This window comes from Castanea sativa, chromosome 8 (genome assembly GCF_040712315.1).
Source record: "Castanea sativa cultivar Marrone di Chiusa Pesio chromosome 8, ASM4071231v1".
In the NCBI taxonomy this organism is placed as follows: Eukaryota; Viridiplantae; Streptophyta; class Magnoliopsida; order Fagales; family Fagaceae; genus Castanea; species Castanea sativa.
Genome location: NC_134020.1, coordinates 44699690 through 44718892, shown reverse-complemented (window position 1 = coordinate 44718892; position 19203 = coordinate 44699690). Strand labels below are relative to the sequence as shown.

Below are 19203 nucleotides of genomic sequence, written 5' to 3'. Positions count from 1 at the left end.
GAATGAGTCATTCATTGGCGGATGCAATCAGACTGAATTGCGGGATCCGAAAAGTTGAAGAAGACAAGACTTCAAGAAGTTAGTTGATAGCAGAAGCTTGGAAGGCTCAAGTACATGGGGTAGATTAGGCTTGGAGGGTCTTTTGTTATTCATGTACTCCAATTTTATTCTCTAGTGGATCAATTTCGACTTGAAAGGTCGTGGAGAAGTTTTTCGTCGAGTTCTTCGGTTTTCTCTTCGATAACACGTCTCGGTGTTATCTTGTGTTTACATCTCTCTTCCCTACTCTTAAGCTTTCCTTTTATTGTTAATAATGGATGAACATGGCTTAGAGTAGTGATAATGGTTGTTTGCGCTTCTTTACTCTTGTTCCGCACTTATTATAAGTTAGAGCAAAAATTATCTAGCCGTAATTTTAATTTGGGGGTTTAAACAAGCTCTTGTGTATTTACACATGTCTGAGCTTTCAAATAGCATTGTTTCATTTCCTTTACAAGGAATTAAAGTTCAAATCTTCCATTTTGTAATTATTAAACTATTTAAGAGAGAGAGAGAGAGAGAGAGAGAGAGAGACTAATATTGAGTCATTTTGCAAAAAGCCTTTGTAAGTTGTAGCAAAAAAGAAAAAGTTTAGTAATTTTCAAAATCTTTAAATCTAAATCAAGATAATTGATAAAAGTCTCACTATTTTAATATTGGGTTGAACACACGCACTAGCTTAATTGAGTCAATCCCCCCCCCCCCCCCCTACCATACACACACAAAGGACTATTTTATGATACACACTTTTTTGGGTATGTATTATATCTACTTAATCTTTTTTGTGATAATCATTATCTACTTAATCTTAACCATTTGTATATGATTATAAAAATACATATTAAATAAGACAATATTATATGTTCTCGATTAAGATTAGATAGGTATGCTACATATTTAAAAAAGTGTTCCGTATAATTCTACATATATAAATTATACTTTTTCCATTTTCAATATATATTCTAAATTTTTTTTTTTTTAATGATAGTATCAATTTACAATTTAAATAGCGAATATTTGTTGTCTTTGTAGCTAATAATTAACAAAAGTTGACAATACACTATCAAGCTTTAACATCTTCGGTTGAATATAAAAGTTTCAGATTATCATAACGACTTACTTTTTACAACTGAATTTGTTAATACTTTATTGACTCTACGGCCTTCATCTAAATTCTAAAGACAAGTTTCAAACTATCTTAACGACTTACTTAAATAACAAATATATAACTAATGAATAATAAGAATCTTTTTTTTTTTTTTTGTTTAAAATGAATATTAAGAATCTTGGTAATTTAACAACATGAATCTACATTTATGATTCATCATAGGAAAATCATGACTAAAATCAAGCCACAAAAACTTCACAACTGTGCATTTTTGCCTCTAAATTTTTAGAGAACAAAATTTCAAATTAAAAATTTAAAAAAAAAAAAGAAGAAGAAGAAGAAAGAAACATATATGTGTGTGTGTAGAATGAGAAATGTATAATGGTTTTGGGAACTTGGGATTGAGTTCAACACATGGACGCATGCGCACGCACACATATATAAATTATTGTTTTTCTATTTTCAAATTTTTTCCTCAATTTCATACATAATAGCATTAACCGGCAATTTATAACAGTGAATATTTGTTGAATTGTCGTTAATAAACGACAAAAAATTTTAATACTTGATCAACTTTTCAGTTTTCATTTAAATACAAAAGTTTCAAACTATCCTAACGATTTACTTAAAATAACAAATAACTAACAAAAAGTAAATGAATTAGTTAATTTAACAACTCAAATCTACATTTATATTACATAGTAGGGAAATCATAACTAAAATGAAAATCAAAAAAATGTCATAACGGTCATTTATGATTTTTCATATTTAAAATATGTTTAAAGTGGAATTTTTTATATTAATGAGAAAGTGGAATTAAATTTACTTCGACTAATATTAAAAATCGACTCAAAATCATTAACATAATGTGCTCAAGTAGAAAACCAAACACAAGAAGAAAATTCAACCAAAAAAAAAAAATTTAAAAAGCTTTTCTTATGAATTAAAAAAAAAAAATGGTGCCCTCATGGTTAATTTCTTAAAGTAGAGGGGTAAATAAGACCCTAATGCTTTTCCCTCGCCCGTTACTCTTCTTCATGCTAAAACGACAAAAAGAAGCAGAACCAGCGTCACAGTCTCTTAAAAAGAATCAAAAACTATTCTATAAAATTCAAACCCCCCATTCTCACTTCTCACTGCTTATTGCCTAAATCCTTCACTCTACTCTCTGTTTGTGTGTGAGAAACAAAAAAAAAATGTCTTTGGAGATTCAGAAAGCTCTGCTCTTTGGCTTCATTCAGAACATGTATGACGAGGTAATCACTAATCAGATTTCACTGTTTCATTTTCCTCTTTTGTTTAACATGTTTTTCATTTTGTTTTTGGTTCTGAAATGTGAAATCACTGTTTTTAAAACATTTGGAAGCCAAAATAATAATAATAATAAAATTTCCTGTTTTTTTACACATGCATTCTCGAAAAAAGCACTGATTTTGTTACATGATTTTACTGATATATGTTTCGTTTTGATAGAGATATTTAAAGAGAAGGATTTTCGTTTTCATTTTTTTGATTTTAAATATCTTGAATAGAGTATGAAATGACCAATTTTTTCTTAAAAGAATTTTCCTCCGAATTGAGAAGGGTATTGATTTTCACGCACTCTTTATTATACATTATCAGTTTACATCACTAATTTTGCATTTAAAAATGTTAGGCTCCATTTGGTACACCCACTCAAATATTTGTTTTCAGTTTTTAAACAATATTTTATATATTTTCACATACACTTTTTTACCCACACATATTTTTAAAAATATATTTTCAATTTTTAAGTGAAAGTAAGAAACACTCATAATATCACAACAAAGTTAACAACTTTTTTGCCAAAAGTGAGTGGTGGGTCCATAACAAAGTCCACTTTTCCACCGTTCACAACACCCGTCAAAAAAGTTACGAACTTTGTTATGGCCTTAGCATTGTTATGTTAGATGTGTACATTGTACACGAAATTATGGATGTCATGTATATGGATTGTGATACTGTGTATTTTTAGTCACATAAATTATACTTAATAGTCAACTTGTTTAAATGGTTTAATTGATTTAGTTAATAATGTAATTTATATTCCATTTGTTTTGGAGTAGTGAAAATATTTTACATATAAAATATTTAATAAAATATTTTCAAGTGATTAATAATACAAGTAAAATTTTTGTGTTAATTACAACTTATCAATCTGTGGTTTAGTCGAAATTTAAGTTGTCTATCAGTGGTTTGAAATTTAGCACTTTATCCACTTGACAGTTAGAAATCCATTACCTACTTCGGTTAGAAATGATGCTAAATATGTATTTTTATTCTTTCTTATGTCTCTCTCCTTAAAACATAAAAAATATAATTTAAAAAAAAAAAAAAAAAAAAAAGCAAGATCAAAAAGTAAGAATTATGTAAAAATTAATAACAAACATTACCAACCCGACAGAAGCTTCTCCTGGGATCATAAAAAATTGGGTATTTTTTAGAATTTTTTTTTTAAATAACTATAAAATAAAAACTATATCATTAGTAAACGAAGGTTTGAAACAAATTTGGTTTCTAACAAATCAAGTCCAGAAAACTCGATTTTGGGCAAAGAAATCGAGTTCAATGAACTCGATTTGTTCATCTGGCAGCAGCTAACGTGGACAGGGAGTCCACGTCGACCAAAAATGGAGTCCATTGGACTCGATTTAGGACCATAGTAAATCGAGTCCATTGAACTCGATTTCTTTGAAGCTAACTTTCACTTAATCCCTCGATTTCAAACACTCTCACCGATTCAAACACTCTCACCGATTCAAACACTCTCACCGTCTCTCTCAGTTTGACTCTCAAATCTCTCTCACTCTCCACCGTCTCTCTACCGTCTCTCCATCGTCTCTCCACCGTCTCTCCATCGTCTCTCCACCGTCTCTCCACCGTCTCTCTACCGTCTCTCCACCGTCTCCACCGTCTCTGCCAGTCACACCAACGTCTCTCAAAAACACCCACACCGTCTCTCAAACACTCTCCCACCGTCTCTCCACGCACCCAAATCCGACCCAAAGACCCAAACCATCCCCATTGCAAAGGTAAGTTTTTACTAATTTTCCCCTTTATTTTTCTGGTTCTTAATTTATTCTTGTGTTAATAAATGGTTGATTTTATATTTACATAATTTAATTTTTACTATTAATTGGCTAACGAAATTTGAGGGCATTTGTTGAGGAGGAGAAGGATAATCTGTGCTATATGTTCAAAGTCCAGCAAGATTTGGTTTTTGAGACTAGTTTATGATTAGTTTTAGGGTTATTTTACAAAAGAAATACAGTTGATAAAAATTTGGATAAATAATTAATGAAATAGATAATATATATAAGAATTTGTTTTTGTTGCATGTAATACTATAGGTGTTGAACAATTATTGTATCACAATGTCGGGTGACGTTTTGGTAGTACAGTAAAATCGAGTCTAAGAAACTCGAAATGTTAGTTTGCTAATTAGTTTGAAAACGATGTTAACTAACGTATATGTTTGAAAATGGGTGTCTTATGCCAATTTTCTCATTTTGGTTCTTTTTTTGTTTTAGGAAAATCGAGTGTTAAAGAGTCGAGTTCACGTGGAACTCAATTTTCTGAGTTTCGAGTTGTTACAGTGAAATCAAGTTTAAAAACCTTGAGATGTTAGTTTGCTAATTAGTTTGAAAACAATGTTAACTAACATATATGTTTGAAAATTATCTTTATATGCCAATTTTCTCCTTGCAATGTCACCCGAACTTACCTAGTAGTTTTAACTTGATGTATTCTATTTAGCTAGTTTTTTTATTCGCTTGATTCTATCTTATTGACATAAATATTGTCTCTTATGGAGGTTGTGTGGATAGTGGTATTTGGAGAATTGTGCAATAAATTTGCTATACATTGAGATCCTTGACTCCCTAAAATTTGTGTAGTATGGCTGCCGTTGCTGAGGTGGATGATGAGTTCGGTCCTGGTCCCAGGGTTCCTTCGGTGTTGAGGTTTCTAACAGAACATCGATCATCCGCTGTTTGGGAAGGCCAGGTAAAATTAAAATCGACGACCTGCTGAATACCAGCTCTTTCTTTTCTTATCCTTTTACATTATGTTGATTTTTTTTTTTTTTCATTTCTAAAATCCTAAGTTTGTCAATGGTATCACTAGCTTTGAATGCATAGTAATGTTCTTGCAAAATGGTCTGTAAATAATTATCTACCTCTTATCATTTTCGTTTTAGGCTATACTCCTGATTTTGTTGATGAAATTCTTCTTGAGCATAACCTTAATCTTGATATATAGCTTTTGTATTTTTGGTTTTTGTATAAAAAAAATAAGGAGAGTACAAATGCTTCGTTAAATAAGTTGTCATAAACTCATGGAAAATCCAATTGAATAATTTATAGTCTATTTTCCCAACAATAGCTACAATCATTTATACAAAGGTAATGACATATTACATCTCATCACCATGGTTCTATCATGTGCAGGATCCGGGGGTATTGAAATGTCGTGGTCGTAATGAGGAGTTTCGAAAACGAAGCCCGATGGTGGATGATCGCGTCCTCGACATTGTCAAGAGAATTGGATTAGAGGGGCTGTATAGGACCCCATTTAGAGAGCTTGACCATAATTTGATAACGGCCTTTGTTGAGCGATGGCGGCCTGAAACCCACACCTTCCACCTTCCACATGGTGAGATGACGATCACATTACAAGACGTGGAGGTTCTGTTGGGGATTCCAATCGATGGTGAGGCAATTGTTGGAACTTGTGCCTTGAAATGGGCTGTTGAATGTCAAGAAATGCTTGGAATTGTTACTAATTCCGTGGTGCTTAAGGGACAGAGGATCCAAATCAAGAAGCTACTTGAAAAAATTGACCAAGGGTTGCCCGATGGTGCAGAAGAGGTTGTTGTGCATCAGTATGCACGGTGTTATATTTTAGCACTCCTAGGGGACACAATTTTTGCTGACAAGTCTGGCGATAGGGTGCATACGATGTGGTTGCAGATGTTGAGGGACCTTCACAATCCACCTCGGTACAGTTGGGGGAGCGCTTGCCTTGCATGGTTGTACAGAGAGTTATGCAGGGCAACCGACAAAAACGCTAGTCAGATTGGTGGGGCCTTAATACTCGTTCAATATTGGGCATGGTCCAGATTCCCTTTTTTGTGCCCAAGGATGGACCTCCCACCAGATGGTGCATATGGCCCACCATTACCATTTTCGCCATTGTCTATTAAGTAAGTCTCTTCCTTGACCGATTCTCTCTATTTTTTTTGGATCCATCATTTTAAACGATATGACACATTGAACTTAGCATTATTCAACATACATATCCTTTTTCTTTTTTATTACATTGCATATTTGGTAGATATTGATTTCCTCTTTCTTCATTGTAGGTTGGTTTGGGTCGTGAGCACGAAGAATAGCCCCGCCGAAATCTGTTTGGTTCGGTACCGTCAGCTTCTAGATTCTATGTATCCCAACCAGGTATCCAAATTGTGTTTCTTGTAATGTTATCTTAGTCTATACTGTTATAACTGTAAAATATTTAAATTAAAAATAATAGAAAATTGAATAATGTGCTGCGCTTTTTACTACAACAGGTGGTGTGGCAACCATATGAAGCCGAATTAGGCCACCTGCCTGCGTTCTGTGTAGCAGGACGGGACATGTGGACGGCGAGGGTGCCGCTTGTATGTTTCTGGCTAGTAGAGAAACATACACCGGATCGTGTTCTTCGTCAGTTTGGGATGGTGCAAGAAATTCCTGAAGATGTTGATACTGACGATGCCCTTCATAAGATAGACTTGAGGGGGAAGATTGAAGTGGATTGGAGGGTCAGACATTTTAGCCACATCCAAGTATGGAATGCGAGAGCACAGAAACTATGTCATGGAGTACGACTAGAGGGTGCTATGTCGAGTGCTCATCCATACTTCGACTGGTATGGTAAAGTCACATGGAGGTTTGTCGACCACACTAGCGCCTCTCTTCTTATTACGGTAATCGCTTTGACCTTTCTTTCCAAATTTTGTTGCGTATTACCATTTTTGCGTTAGGTGTACTAATTGTATTACAAAAATTACAGGTCGCCATGCACAAGCAGATGTTGATGCGTTATGTAGTAGACAGTCCTGAGCACAAGCTGATTACAGCTATGCTGAAGGAAGTGGATCACCTTCACCGTCTAGCTGCCCATCTTCCCTTGGAAGATTCGGATACAGCAAATCCAGAACTGCCAGAACATAATGCACGACCAAGCACGAGCTCAACTCCTGCCAGCCATAGCCATGGCCAGTGTGTTGCACCCCATCAAGGCCAAAATCAACCCCCTCCACCCCCACATGCTTATCCTGCCCCAGAGTTCCCTCCACCCCCACATGCATCACCTGCCCCAGAGTTCCCTCCACCCCCACATGCATCTCCTTCCCCAGAGATCCCTCCTCGTACTACTCCCGCATTTCCTGACCTACAGATCCCTGTACCCACTGCACATGCATCTTCTCACCCCGAGATCACTTCACCCACCCTATGTACATTTTCTGACCCCGCGCATCTATCCCTTACTCCACCATCCTTTGATCTCGGCATTGATTTCAATGACACCCCTCAGGTCATGCACACTCAATCTCCCTCGTACACCATTGGTCATATACACCATGTACCACCCCATAGTGACTCCATGTCATTCATGCCCACTCCTGGACTGCATACAACTCCTATGACTATGAGCCTCACTCACATTTCGTCCGCTACACCGTCCTCCCCCGCAGTTGTAGTATCTTCAGTTGTTGGGAGTCAAGCAAATCAACCAGCTGTGCATGTCGAGAATGAGCAAGTTGATGAGCTACAGTCACCCCCACAAGGTCGGCCTAAACGCACAAGAAAAGCACCTCCTTGTGGGACAGGTGGTCACAAAGCAGGACACAAGGCTGGCCCCACGGTATGCATTGGTCATTTACTAGCTTTGAATACTTTCGTGACTGCTGTTATAGTTGGTATTAAAATTCATTTGATCCATGTGAACTTTGTAACTTCGTCTTTGTAGCAACGCAAGGAGCCTGACCAAGGAGATGTGGTACCCCCTCCCCCACATACCAGACATTATACAAGACAGCGTAAGCGTCAAGTGCCATAGGGTTAGCACCCCATCTTCCTCTCTTAACCCTTGATTGTTTATTGTTCCTTAACCCTAACAGGATTGTTTATTGTGCTCATATGCTCATATGCCCATATGCCATTTTTTCTTTTTTTGATATCATAGTCGTGAGTTTGGATTTTATACATAATGTTTATGTGCTTAATAATGAGTTTTATTTATTTTGATGAATATGAATGTTCTTTGTAGGTGAACATACTTGTTGTAGCAAGAGAGAGTGACCAGTATTTGCAGTGGCAAAATTTCATCCCCATGAAGTTTGTGAGTTTCTTACTTTCGAGCTCTTTGTGAAACAGAATTGTATGTTGATTCTCTCACTTTCGAGCTCTTGTCAATAATAGAGTTTTATTCCTGAGTTGATCTTCGAACTTGTCTTGGTCTGCAGACGGCTTAGTGGCACAAATTTGGGAGGAAAGTTGGGTGATAGTTTGGGAGACTTTGGAGCGATCTTGGCAATGTATGTGTCTAACTTGTTCTGTAATTTTTGATAACATGTATGCATACGTGTATCATATGGGTGAGTTTCATATCATTCTGAGTGACTAATGGTGAAATTATTTTAATTCAATTTGGTTAACGTTGTCTCAAAGCTCTAATTTCATATTTACTTGTTCTGTCATTGTCAAAATGTTAAGTAAATACCCCCCCCCCACCTCACATTCCAATACTCTAAGGGAACTTATTTGTTGAAAAGTGAGCTATAGTTTCACTTGTTCTGTCATTGCCAAAATGCTGATGGCATAAATTAGGCCGTTATTGGACTTTGTGATTCTCAAGGCTTAAGCAATAAAATACTTGATTTACGTTTTGAATGATCTACACATAAATTCATTACATGCGATAGCATATTGAGGCAGAAGCATCAAATTACATTGCTGCTTGCTTTTGTTTAACTTCTTAAATATCTGTCTGTAATCTTATTAAGCTTTGTGCTACATCATGGGGCAGAGATCTAAGCAACAACCATATTGGCGGGACTATTCCATTGTCTTTTCCCTCCACCATCAGGAACCTGTATGTTTCGCACTCATTTATTTTTTGTATCCATGTGAAAGCTGATTTAGCAAATTATTTTTTCCCACGAATATGCTTCTAGTATATCCTAAATTTATGTCAGTCTTGTATTTTATTTTCCTTGTTTAGTTCTCTTTCAGCTAACAAGCTCACTGGAATCATCCTCGATGCTTTGTCCTCATCCAGCCAATTGATGGACTTGTAAGTCAAAGTTGGCTCATGTATACATCTTTAAATATAAATGATGTAATTAGAAGTTATATACTGTTTGGAAACTCTTATGTTCGGTTTTTGGCCAATGATGTGTGTTACATGTTCGCTGAATATATACATTTTTTGAAGGGTTGGTTAGGGTATGAAAAAGGATTCAACCAGAATTGCTGTTGCGGACATATCTATTTCCAGTAAAAAAAATATTAATAGTTTTAGTCAGCGGTTGGAAATCAATCTTGGTTTCTATGTGTGGCATTAGTTAACACCTGAAGATGCTTATCAAAAAAAAAAAAAAAAAAGTTAACACTTGAAAATGTTCCTGAGATTTTAGCTAGTACAAAATGAATAGAAGCAAATTTATCACAAAAAAAAATGCCTTAGTAAATGTTTATAATGTTCATGAGAAATGTGTTTCCTATTATTCTCATTCTTTCTGGTTAATACATTTTTTATTTGATAAGTAATTGAATCAGATATAAAAAAAAAAATCTATAGAGGATGTTTTTAGTGGCAAAACTATTGATAAATAATTTCAATGCATTTCTTATACTGATTAAACATTTTGCAGAAAGTTTCCTATGTCCCTATCCTGAATCTGTTATTCTTCCATATTGCTTGAAAAAGCTTCATTTTAGATCTTCAATAGAGCATTCTTTTATATTCCAATTTGTTCTATTTCCTATTCACAATAAGTTTTTTCGGCTGCTTCCAGATTTTAATCTGTTTTTGCCATCACTTTGGGGGTAATTTGATCATATATTGGTCCTGGTGTGCATTACATAAGACAGGGTCATCTATGTATAAAGGGTTTAGGTGGCTAGGGCTGGAAGTTTACTCTTACACTTCCCTTGGGTTGACCCTGGCATGGCATGACTGGAACCTCATCTAATGGCAATGATTATGATTATATTTCATGACCCGTCAAATAAAAAACTATATTATTTCTGGTGTGAGCAATCGCTTCTATGCAATATAAAAAACTAATATTTGTGTAACATTCTAGGGCTTTAATCAAAGCTTTTAACTGACCAATTTGTGCTTTTCTTATATATTTTACCCAAAAAAAATCATTGCTTTTCTTCCACAATATTTTCTTTTTTGAAGTTCAAATCAAAAGGATATATCCAATTTGTAACAATATAGTTCTTTTGTTGAGTATAGTATGGGGTTGGCCTAGTGGTTCTGAAGGCCTTATGAGACCCATGAGGTCCTACATTCAAAACCTCTAGCCTACATCTTTGAGCAACCTCCAAGGGAGTCCTCCCTTGGTGTGTGTGGGATGAGGGGACTACACTCATCTAAGAGAACAGTCCCCCCCCCCCCCCAAAAAAGCATCCAATATGACATTAGTTTATTGTTCTTGGGTGTAACATTTTGGGTGGCTATAAATTGATCGGAGTACTGTTTTCAGTTGCACAGAGGGAAATACAACCCATTCTTTTCGCATTTCTGATTTCGGGGTGTTTGATCAAACAGTTGGATTTCGCTTAGAGGATGCGGTTAACGTGAGTGAAAGTAAGTATTCAGTAATGGAACTCACATTGATTAATTCAAGAGCAAACAGTCTTAAGTTGTTATGTATTTTCATTCTGTAGGAGCATAAGAACTATTCCGCATCTGGTGATCTTAGTGGAACTTTACTTTTTGACTTATCACAGAACTTCCTTTTTGGCTCTGAACAATCTTTTTACATATAATGGAGAAAAGTATGTCAAAGTAAAAGTATAGCATGTAATTTGCAAAAAAAAAAAGGGTTAATAAAAACTATGTGTATCTCTTTCAGATTGATATATGATGTAAGAAAATCATGACTTATGAGTAATCTTCAGTAATCTTTTTAGGAAAATTAGTTTTGAAGTTTGAATTGCATTTACCTCCCAAGTGTGAAAATAAATATCTGTGAGGTAGTCCCTTTATTAATCCTCCCAGCCATCATTATTTACCTAAGTTTCAAGTAATGTGGTAGATTCTTCTTCATCCTCATAAGTAAATTTTTTTTTTTTGAGTTCTCTAGCTGTTTCACCTCTAAGTGTGAAAGCAAACACCTACAAGGCTGTCTCTTCTTCCAAACAACTTAGCACTATGTCCCCAAGTTTTCAGTTATGTAGTATATCTTGTTTGCTTGTATCTTTTTCTTCTACCTCCTGCTGGTTTACTCTTCATGCTTCTTTCCATATAGGTTCCCCTGGCATGTAACTGAACACCTTTGTTCATTTATTTCCCTTGATATATACACACACACACAAACACAAACACACACACACACACACACACACACACACACATATATACACACATATACATACTTGGGCCTTTAATTTATTAGGATAATAAATGCTTTAATCCTTAATTAGTAGTTCAACATTGTATTAGAGCTCTAATAGGCCGTTGCTCTTTGCTTTTCATGCATTCCTCACCTACCTAGACTACTATCCTTATTGTAGAATACAATATTTTTGTTGGAAAAGGGTTCGGAAGATTATATTTACACAAATACTTCCATCAAGTATTCTCATGTGTCACCATATGTTATAAGGACAAATTTGCTCTTGTTTTCAAGTTAACCATAATTGGTATTGTTGATGTTTCAGTTTGTTAACAGCCACTTTATAGAATTAAAAACAGATAAATCTAAATGTATATAGCATTTTTGTCTTTTGGTATTAACTGCTATTCTTTTGTTGATGTAGCTTCCTCGGAACTGGATGCATTTCCATTTCTTGCGTGCCATTGGGACTGCAATGTCCATGAGAGCAGGTATAGCTGCTGATGCTGCAGCAGCTTTACTTTTCTGCATACTCTCACAGCCTGCATTGCTTTTTCCTCCACTAAGGCAAGTTGAGGGAGTTGAAGTTCAACATGAACCTTTGGGTGGTTATATTTCAAGCTATAAAAAGCAGGTACTAGTGATAATTTTTGGCATGTCTGTTTATCTTTCTCAAGTTTTATGATTCCATATGGGCAGCAGAGTGATGAGGATTTTTTTGAACTAGTTTCTAGTATCTCTAAACTTCGCCATGCTAATATTGTGGAGCTTGTGGGTTACTGTGCTGAGCATGGCCAGCGGCTACTTGTATATGAGTATTGCAGAAATGGGACACTTCATGATGCACTGCATGATGATGAGATTCAAAAGAATCTTTCTTGGAAAACACGCATCCAAGCGGCGCTCGAAGCTGCAAGAGCACTGGAGTAAGTTGAACAAATAATTCACAAATAACATAAGGAAAACTAATTTGAGATATGAACTTTGTTAGTTCCTTATATAGAATGCTCATGTTGGGCTAGGAGCTCAGAAACAAGTTTTTTTGTCATTTCTTTTATTTCTGACCAAGGAGATTACAACTTGTAGATTTCACATTTTTGTGAGGAAATCTTCTTTCATCCGTGTTTGGTCAATTAGAAACTGATTTTTCCTCTTTTCATTATTTTGTTATTTCATTCATTCCATATTAAATGTCTTGCTTTCCTTTTGGAGCGTCCCTTAGTGAGTATCCACTTTCAAAAAGTAAAAGCATTTAAACCTTCATCTTCCAATATTATCCAATAGTAATTCAAAAAACCAATCAGGACACATTTTAACTTTATTAAACATCCTGCCTTTTCAAACCAAGACATACAAATTAGGATGGAGGGCCTATGATTTTAAAAGGTATATATTAGGTTTTTTTTTAATGAAAAAGGTATGTATTAGTTGCTCTTGCTCCATCATTTTCTTTTTTTTGTTTGGATGAAAGATAGCATGCCAGTGTTTCATGTTGACTAAAGTTATCAACATAATTTTAACTTGGCTTGCTGGTTTCTACAGCATCACTGACGGACAGGTGAAGATAGTAGAAAGTGAACTATCCAAATCCCTGTTGGAAAACAACAAATGCTATCTACTGGACTGTGGTGCTGAGGTATTTGTTTCGATTGGCCGGGTAACGCAAGTGGAGGAGAGAAAAGCTGCCATCCAAGTGGCTGAGGTAGTAGCTTGACAACTGTACTAAAATCTGGGCTGCCAAATCTGTGAGCCTTTCCTTTGTCTGCTATATCTTAAAAGAAATTCACAAATTAATTTTCTTTAACATGCATTTTATCGTTGCATTTATTTAATAGCTTCTACCCTATGCAGCCTCCTAAGAACAGTCTTGATATTTTTACCCCAACTTGGTTTACATCATCAACGTTCCTGAGTAAGGATGATCACCGCAAAATTGTGGCTGCCCCAATTGCATCAGGTAATCTTTCATTGCAAATTCTTCTTTCATTTTGGACTGAATAACTGGATATTACTAACTTTTGAAAATGCAACATTCTTACGGATCTTTATGTGAATAACGGATCTTCATGTGTGTGCGTGTGTGTTTGTTTGTTTTATTATTATTATAAAGTGGCAGACCTTTGTTTTGTGGGCAAGAAAACAACATTTGAAATAGAGCTTCTGAATGTCAATTATATACACCTGTTTATGGGCACCAAAGGTGGGAAAAGGGGTAGCTTGTCAGAAGACCAAATCCTAGAGGCCTAAGTAGATCCTTGCTTGAATTGATATTGAATAGATCATGGCTGGTTTTTTGGTTTGATCTTCATGTGAATAACTGGTAATTCTATGTTGGTTTTTTGGTCATTAATTTCCAGGCCAGTGGAAGAGCATTGCCCTTGGCTGCTGGGTTTGTGGGTCAGGCAGAGGCAAGGGAAGCATCTGATCTTGTAGTTGATATGATACGGCAGAAGAAAATGGCTGGGCGGGCACTTCTACTGGCTGGGCCTCCTGGTACTGGAAGACAGCTCTGGCTCTTGGAATAGCGCAGGAACTTGCGAGCAAGGTACTTCTCACATTTTATCTTAGTAACTTGTTTTTTATTTATTTATTTTTTATCAACATTTTTTGTGTTTCCTTGGTGAGAGTTTGTTGATGTTTCATGTTTTTCCCCCATTATGATATTAGATGATTGATGGTCCTTCAGGCTTATTAAATAAAACTCTTCTTTGTTATTTTGCAGGTTCCATTCTGCCCAATGGTTGGGTCAGAAGTGTACTCATCAGAAGTAAAGAAAACTGAGATTTTGATGGAAAACTTTCGACGGGCCATTGGTCTACGTATCAAGGAAAATAAAGAAGTCTATGAAGTTGAGGCAAGTTACTAATGCTTCTTTGATATTAGTTTGATGTGACCATAATCTCTGTGATAGCTTCAAAGGTTACTGATTGGTTCCTTATGTTTGGAGGGCAAAGTAGCGGATCAATATTGAATGCTACTCTACATATAACATGGGTGATTTGTAGAGAACAAAATGATAACAGTGTGAGTGAATGCTTGCTTGCTTTTGGCTGCATCCTCATTTTTTGGTTTATAAATAGATTTTCTAGACGAGATGAATCTTAAATGTGGTCCTTAGGTGAACCTTTGTACACATCTTCTGTATACTTTATGTCCCTTTTTTTCCTAATAAAAAATTCAGTATTACTAGTGTTGCAACGTGTGCTTGAGTATGCCAGGTCGTTTGTTTTTGGGGCTAATTTCTGTTTTATTTTTATTATTTTTTTAACTTAGGACAGGCAACTCAATCTGATGTCATGTCACTTTGATCCCTGTTCTTCATTTTCCTGCTGTTTTTATTTATTTTTTTTAGAACTTTTAACCTGGGGTTTGGCATGCTCAAAGGAGAATCTAATTTAAAAATTGATTATAGTTTGATCCCTTTTTGGTTTACCTGATACGATGTTGCAGGTGGCTGTTGGTGATGTTATATATATTGAAGCAAATAGTGGAGCAGTAAAGAGGGTGGGCAGAAGTGATGCTTTTGCTACAGAATTTGACCTTGAAGCAGAAGACTATGTTCCACTTCCTAAAGGAAAGGTTCACAAAAAGAAGGAGATAGTTCAGGTCTGTTTTCATTCAGCTACTAGTTTTTTTTGTGTATTTTGCATATTTTTAAACTCATAAGTGACATACTAATTTATAATAATAGTGTTGGACATTTCCTGACTATGTGTGTTCCATATGAGATCAGGATTCAAGATAGTTGCACATTTCAAAATTTTGACTGTCAGTGTAGTATGAATTGCAGCATTTCTTTCATATGTGTGACATATCGACATTGTGTGAAGCATATGCCATGAAAATATAAAGAATTTAAGCTGCATGTGTTTGAACTATGAGGGAAATGCATTACAGAAATTATCTGACGAGACGTAACTGACTCTTGAAGTTGCTTGAATTTCTCTTATGACTGCAGCCGACCCAAGGATGATATAGTTATAATTTAATGCCTCTTAAGTTGGTTGAACTTATCACCTTGTGACTCTTGGTGGCTTACTAAGTTGTTGAGCTTCTTATAGGATTTGTAACCATTAGGCCTGTTCTAAGTGGTAAAGTGGGGGGTGGAGTTGGGTGGTTCACACAATCATATTTTGCTCAGCCAAAGAAAAAAAGGGAAAGAAAAAGAGAAGTAAGAGAGAGAGAAAGAGTGAGACTAAGCTTAATGTATATAAGCATTGCTTTCGGTTGATATATGTGTGTGTGTATGTATATATTGTTGTGCTTCTGTGAGGTAGAATTTTCTTTTGGTTTTCTTAGATTATGTTGATGACAAAACGCAAAATGCTGTGGTGTAGACGCAATCCAAACGCAACCTTTATAGAATATGAAATTTCTGATTTCTTTTCTAAAGATCTTGGCTGGTGGGAAAATAAATTTCACCAGTGGTTCTTATGCCTTTTGATATGTTCCACCCCTTTTATTGTTGGTACTATTTCAATGAATTATTTTTTGCAGATTTGCTTTTGGAACTTTGAATCTTGGGAGAAGAGGAAATCAATTACAATTCAACTACCTGCTGGAAGGGTGCCTGTTGGTGACACTAGTGTGCAGTTCCACTGTGATCAAGTCCGCATGTTGGTGTGCCATGAGACTCAGCTAGCAGTCTATGATGCTTCCAAAATGGAACGAATTCGGCAGGTAAAAGCTGTCATTTATGTCTTAACAATCTATTTTTATGGGTGTTTGGGCAATGAACTCACTAAAATGATTTCTAGTTCATATGAAATTTTACAGCTAGTTAAATTTGTGAATATTAGATATTATTCTCTGACAGTAGTGACATTTATTAATTTCTTGAAAGGTTTAGTTAATTCTCTGCTTCTTCTATTTTATTTAGAAATTTGCTTTTGTTGGTTCTGTATCTTTGGGAGATCGGAATACCTAAACACTCAAATTGCTTGGTTTTTTATATTTTACCTCTTTAGGGAATTAATACTCAATGTACAATGGCTGATTTATTGTACTTCAGATTCATGGATGCTAGGTTGTCAGGGCTTGGATTGTGTTAGATTTAATTGATAGGAAATTTAAATGTCTTTTTCAGCATGTATTTTTTTTTAGATAAGTCTTTCTTCCTATCTTTCTCAGTAGTGGGCTAAATTTTTATAGACGCCAGTATTGATAGCCAGGGTCTCTTACAAAATTCAGAGGGCGAAGGGTTTACCTCAGTGATGATTTCAATTTCATAGGCTAAGAAAGTTGGTCGATGGAATTTCAAGAATAAGGTATTCCCTTTTTTTGTTACTATTTCAGATTTTGATAACATATATTCTTACGGTATTTTCAACATTCCATGTAGAAAGTAGTGCAGCCCACAAAGATTGAACGCTGGGCTGTAGTGAACTTCTCAGCGTGTTGTGATACACAAAGTCTTGTACGGGATCTAATTAAATATGAAGATCTGAAAGGAATTGTAAGTATATGTTCCTGATATGAATGCTATAATGCCTTGTTTGATAATTGATAGTTATCTTTCTTATGTTCTTGTAGCAAATAAATGCTCCAGTCGATGTGTTTCAAGAAAATCTATGGAAGAGACACACTCCACCCATGGCTACAGTGGAGAAGATGTTTGAGGATATACAATCAAAACTTCCTGGTGGTCCACAGTTTCTTCTATGCTTGCTTCCCGAGAGAAAAAACTCTGATCTTTATGGTAGAGCGATATTATCCATTCCCACCTTCACAGATGGAGTTGTCTTCTATGCTTGTTATCTATAGAGTCTACACCTTTCAAGCTTCTGGAGGAAGTGAAAGATTTGAAAGAGTTGGCTGCTAAATTGCATGGTGTAAAAGAAATTTGTTTGAAAATTCAATTTTTGTTATTATTTCATTTCAACATGTTGTAACCTGCTTGCTTAATCTTACTTTTTTGAGTATAATCTTATTTGGAACTGTTAACTGTTATTTGTATTTAATTTTTGGTGCCCACAACAATCATTAACAAGTAGAACTTAAGCTACTTCTATTGGCAATGTGTAAAGTGCAAAATGAGTACATGTGGTGTGAAGGAATTTTGTGCGTATGTTGAACTGGCAATCTCAACAATACTTATGTCCACCTATTTTAGCAAATGAGTACTCGTAACTTGTGGGAACTTCTAATACGGCCTTTTGGACAAGTCAATCTCATTTATAAATCATGTCATTCTTTAATAAAATCATGAGTGAGGACTGAATGGGGCAAGATTTTTTTGTGAGGTTGACACATAGGGGTTGACAGGAAACCACCAGAAGGGAAAAAAAAAAAAACACCAATAAATCGAGTTCACTGAACTCGATTTATGTGGCCTTATAAATCGAGTTCATTAAACTCGAGTTCTACATTGAGTACTCGAGTACCAAAAATTCGAGTTTCCAGGCAGAGAGTTGGGACAAAGTCGATCCCTATGAACTCATTTTATGTCTTATAAATCGAGTTCATTGAACTCGAGTTCTACATATTTACGTTTTTTTTTCTTTTTTTTTCCCTTAATTTTTTTCGTATCCTTTTTTTGCTTGGTTTTTTTTGGTTTTTTTTTCTTACTGTTTTTTTTTTTTTCCTTTCTTTTGCTTACTTTTTTTTCTTACCTTTTTTTTTTCCTTTCTTTTTGCTTACTTTTTTTTTCCTTTCTTTTGCTTACTTTTTTTTCTTACCTTTTTTGTTGCTTACTTTTTTTTTTTTCCTTTTTTTTTCTTCCTTTTTTTTTCCCTGTAGTGCAGAAACAGATCCTTTTGCTCTCTCTATTCAGTATGTTAACTGAAGTATAAGCAAAACTTTTAGAAAACCACCTTATTGGTTATTTTCCTTCCTCACAAGTAATGACACCATCAACTTAACAAGACTAAAAACTATAAAAAGTAAGTGAACAATGTCATGCAGAGTAAAAATAAGACAAGACTTGACGAAAATAAGGTGGTAAAAGAATCCAAAGCTATACAGATGAGGAAGAAAATGGGTACATTGGATACAGAATTCTTCGATTACAAGTGCATTCAGTGATAAAAGAAAATAATAATTGTGCCGATACAACCCAGTAGTAAGTTCAAATACATAATAAAGAGAACCACAATTTACATCTACAATGGCATTCCAAAATCGAGTATCTGCATACCTGAGAAAAATTGAAATATTGTTGTTAGATACCAACAGCTAAAACAATGGTAGTAATCTACGTAACTTGGATAATTGATATGCACATGAAATTTTATATAAAAGCATCACTTACCTAGGTTGGGTCAGTATTGCTTGTCGAAGCCCCACGGGAAAGCGGACATCTTCTACGGTTATGCCCATGTTGATGACACAGTCCACAGCTCTGCTTTTGTTGAATCTCCCTCAAGTCAGAATCTGGCCTTCGACTTCCCGGTTTTCGCCGGACCCCATCCATCCCATT

The 19203-nt window shown here is 35.4% G+C and overlaps 3 protein-coding genes and 1 long non-coding RNA gene across 6 annotated transcripts in view; all 4 read left to right on the top strand.

The window, feature by feature from the left end:
• Positions 1–2359: 2359 nt before the first annotated feature.
• The window catches only part of LOC142608323 (histidine-containing phosphotransfer protein 1-like), a 30067-nt gene continuing 13223 nt past the window's right edge, over positions 2360–19203 (top strand). The window contains exon 1 of the mRNA XM_075780076.1: positions 2360–2403. Coding sequence (XP_075636191.1) covers positions 2392–2403 — 12 coding nt within the window. The 5' untranslated portion in view covers positions 2360–2391. The remainder of the gene's footprint in view (positions 2404–19203) is intronic.
• On the top strand, positions 5827–7272 carry LOC142607561 (serine/threonine-protein phosphatase 7 long form homolog). The gene is made up of 4 exons (XM_075779097.1): positions 5827–6371; positions 6531–6621; positions 6738–7083; positions 7223–7272. The coding sequence occupies exons 1-4, from the start codon at positions 5827–5829 to the stop codon at positions 7270–7272; spliced, it is 1032 nt and encodes a 343-aa protein (XP_075635212.1).
• LOC142606681 (uncharacterized) lies at positions 7742–8553 on the top strand. The gene is made up of 3 exons (XR_012839153.1): positions 7742–8077; positions 8183–8252; positions 8483–8553. It is a non-coding gene; the product is annotated as an uncharacterized LOC142606681 (long non-coding RNA).
• Positions 13368–17535, top strand: LOC142608322 (ruvB-like protein 1). Of its 3 annotated transcripts, none has more exons than XR_012839461.1 (9): positions 13368–13531; positions 13638–13743; positions 14144–14331; positions 14509–14640; positions 15237–15392; positions 16284–16466; positions 16945–17053; positions 17128–17241; positions 17319–17535. XR_012839461.1 is itself a non-coding variant. In XM_075780075.1 (7 exons), exons 4-7 carry the CDS (start codon positions 14524–14526, stop codon positions 16998–17000), a joined length of 519 nt encoding a protein of 172 aa, XP_075636190.1. In that variant the 5' UTR covers positions 13368–13531; positions 13638–13743; positions 14144–14331; positions 14509–14523; the 3' UTR covers positions 17001–17126. The 3 variants fall into 3 exon arrangements, 1 of the variants encoding a protein (XP_075636190.1); XR_012839460.1 differs by having other exon boundaries at positions 16938–17053; XM_075780075.1 differs by lacking the exons at positions 17128–17241; positions 17319–17535 and having other exon boundaries at positions 16938–17126.

What these genes read in the sequence shown, in the direction of transcription:
- LOC142607561 (XM_075779097.1), top strand. Translation starts at nt 5,827, where the DNA reads ATGACGATCACATTACAAGACGTGGAGGTTCTGTTGGGGATTCCAATC. An exon ending in ATTCTATGTATCCCAACCAG is followed by an intron (nt 6,622 to 6,737) that starts GTATCCAAATTG and finishes TTACTACAACAG; the next exon opens with GTGGTGTGGCAACCATATGA. An exon ending in TCCATACTTCGACTGGTATG is followed by an intron (nt 7,084 to 7,222) that starts GTAAAGTCACAT and finishes CAAAAATTACAG; the next exon opens with GTCGCCATGCACAAGCAGAT.
- LOC142608322 (XM_075780075.1), top strand. Translation starts at nt 14,524, where the DNA reads ATGGTTGGGTCAGAAGTGTACTCATCAGAAGTAAAGAAAACTGAGATT. An exon ending in AAGAAGTCTATGAAGTTGAG is followed by an intron (nt 14,641 to 15,236) that starts GCAAGTTACTAA and finishes ACGATGTTGCAG; the next exon opens with GTGGCTGTTGGTGATGTTAT. An exon ending in AAATGGAACGAATTCGGCAG is followed by an intron (nt 16,467 to 16,937) that starts GTAAAAGCTGTC and finishes AAATTTTTATAG; the next exon opens with ACGCCAGTATTGATAGCCAG.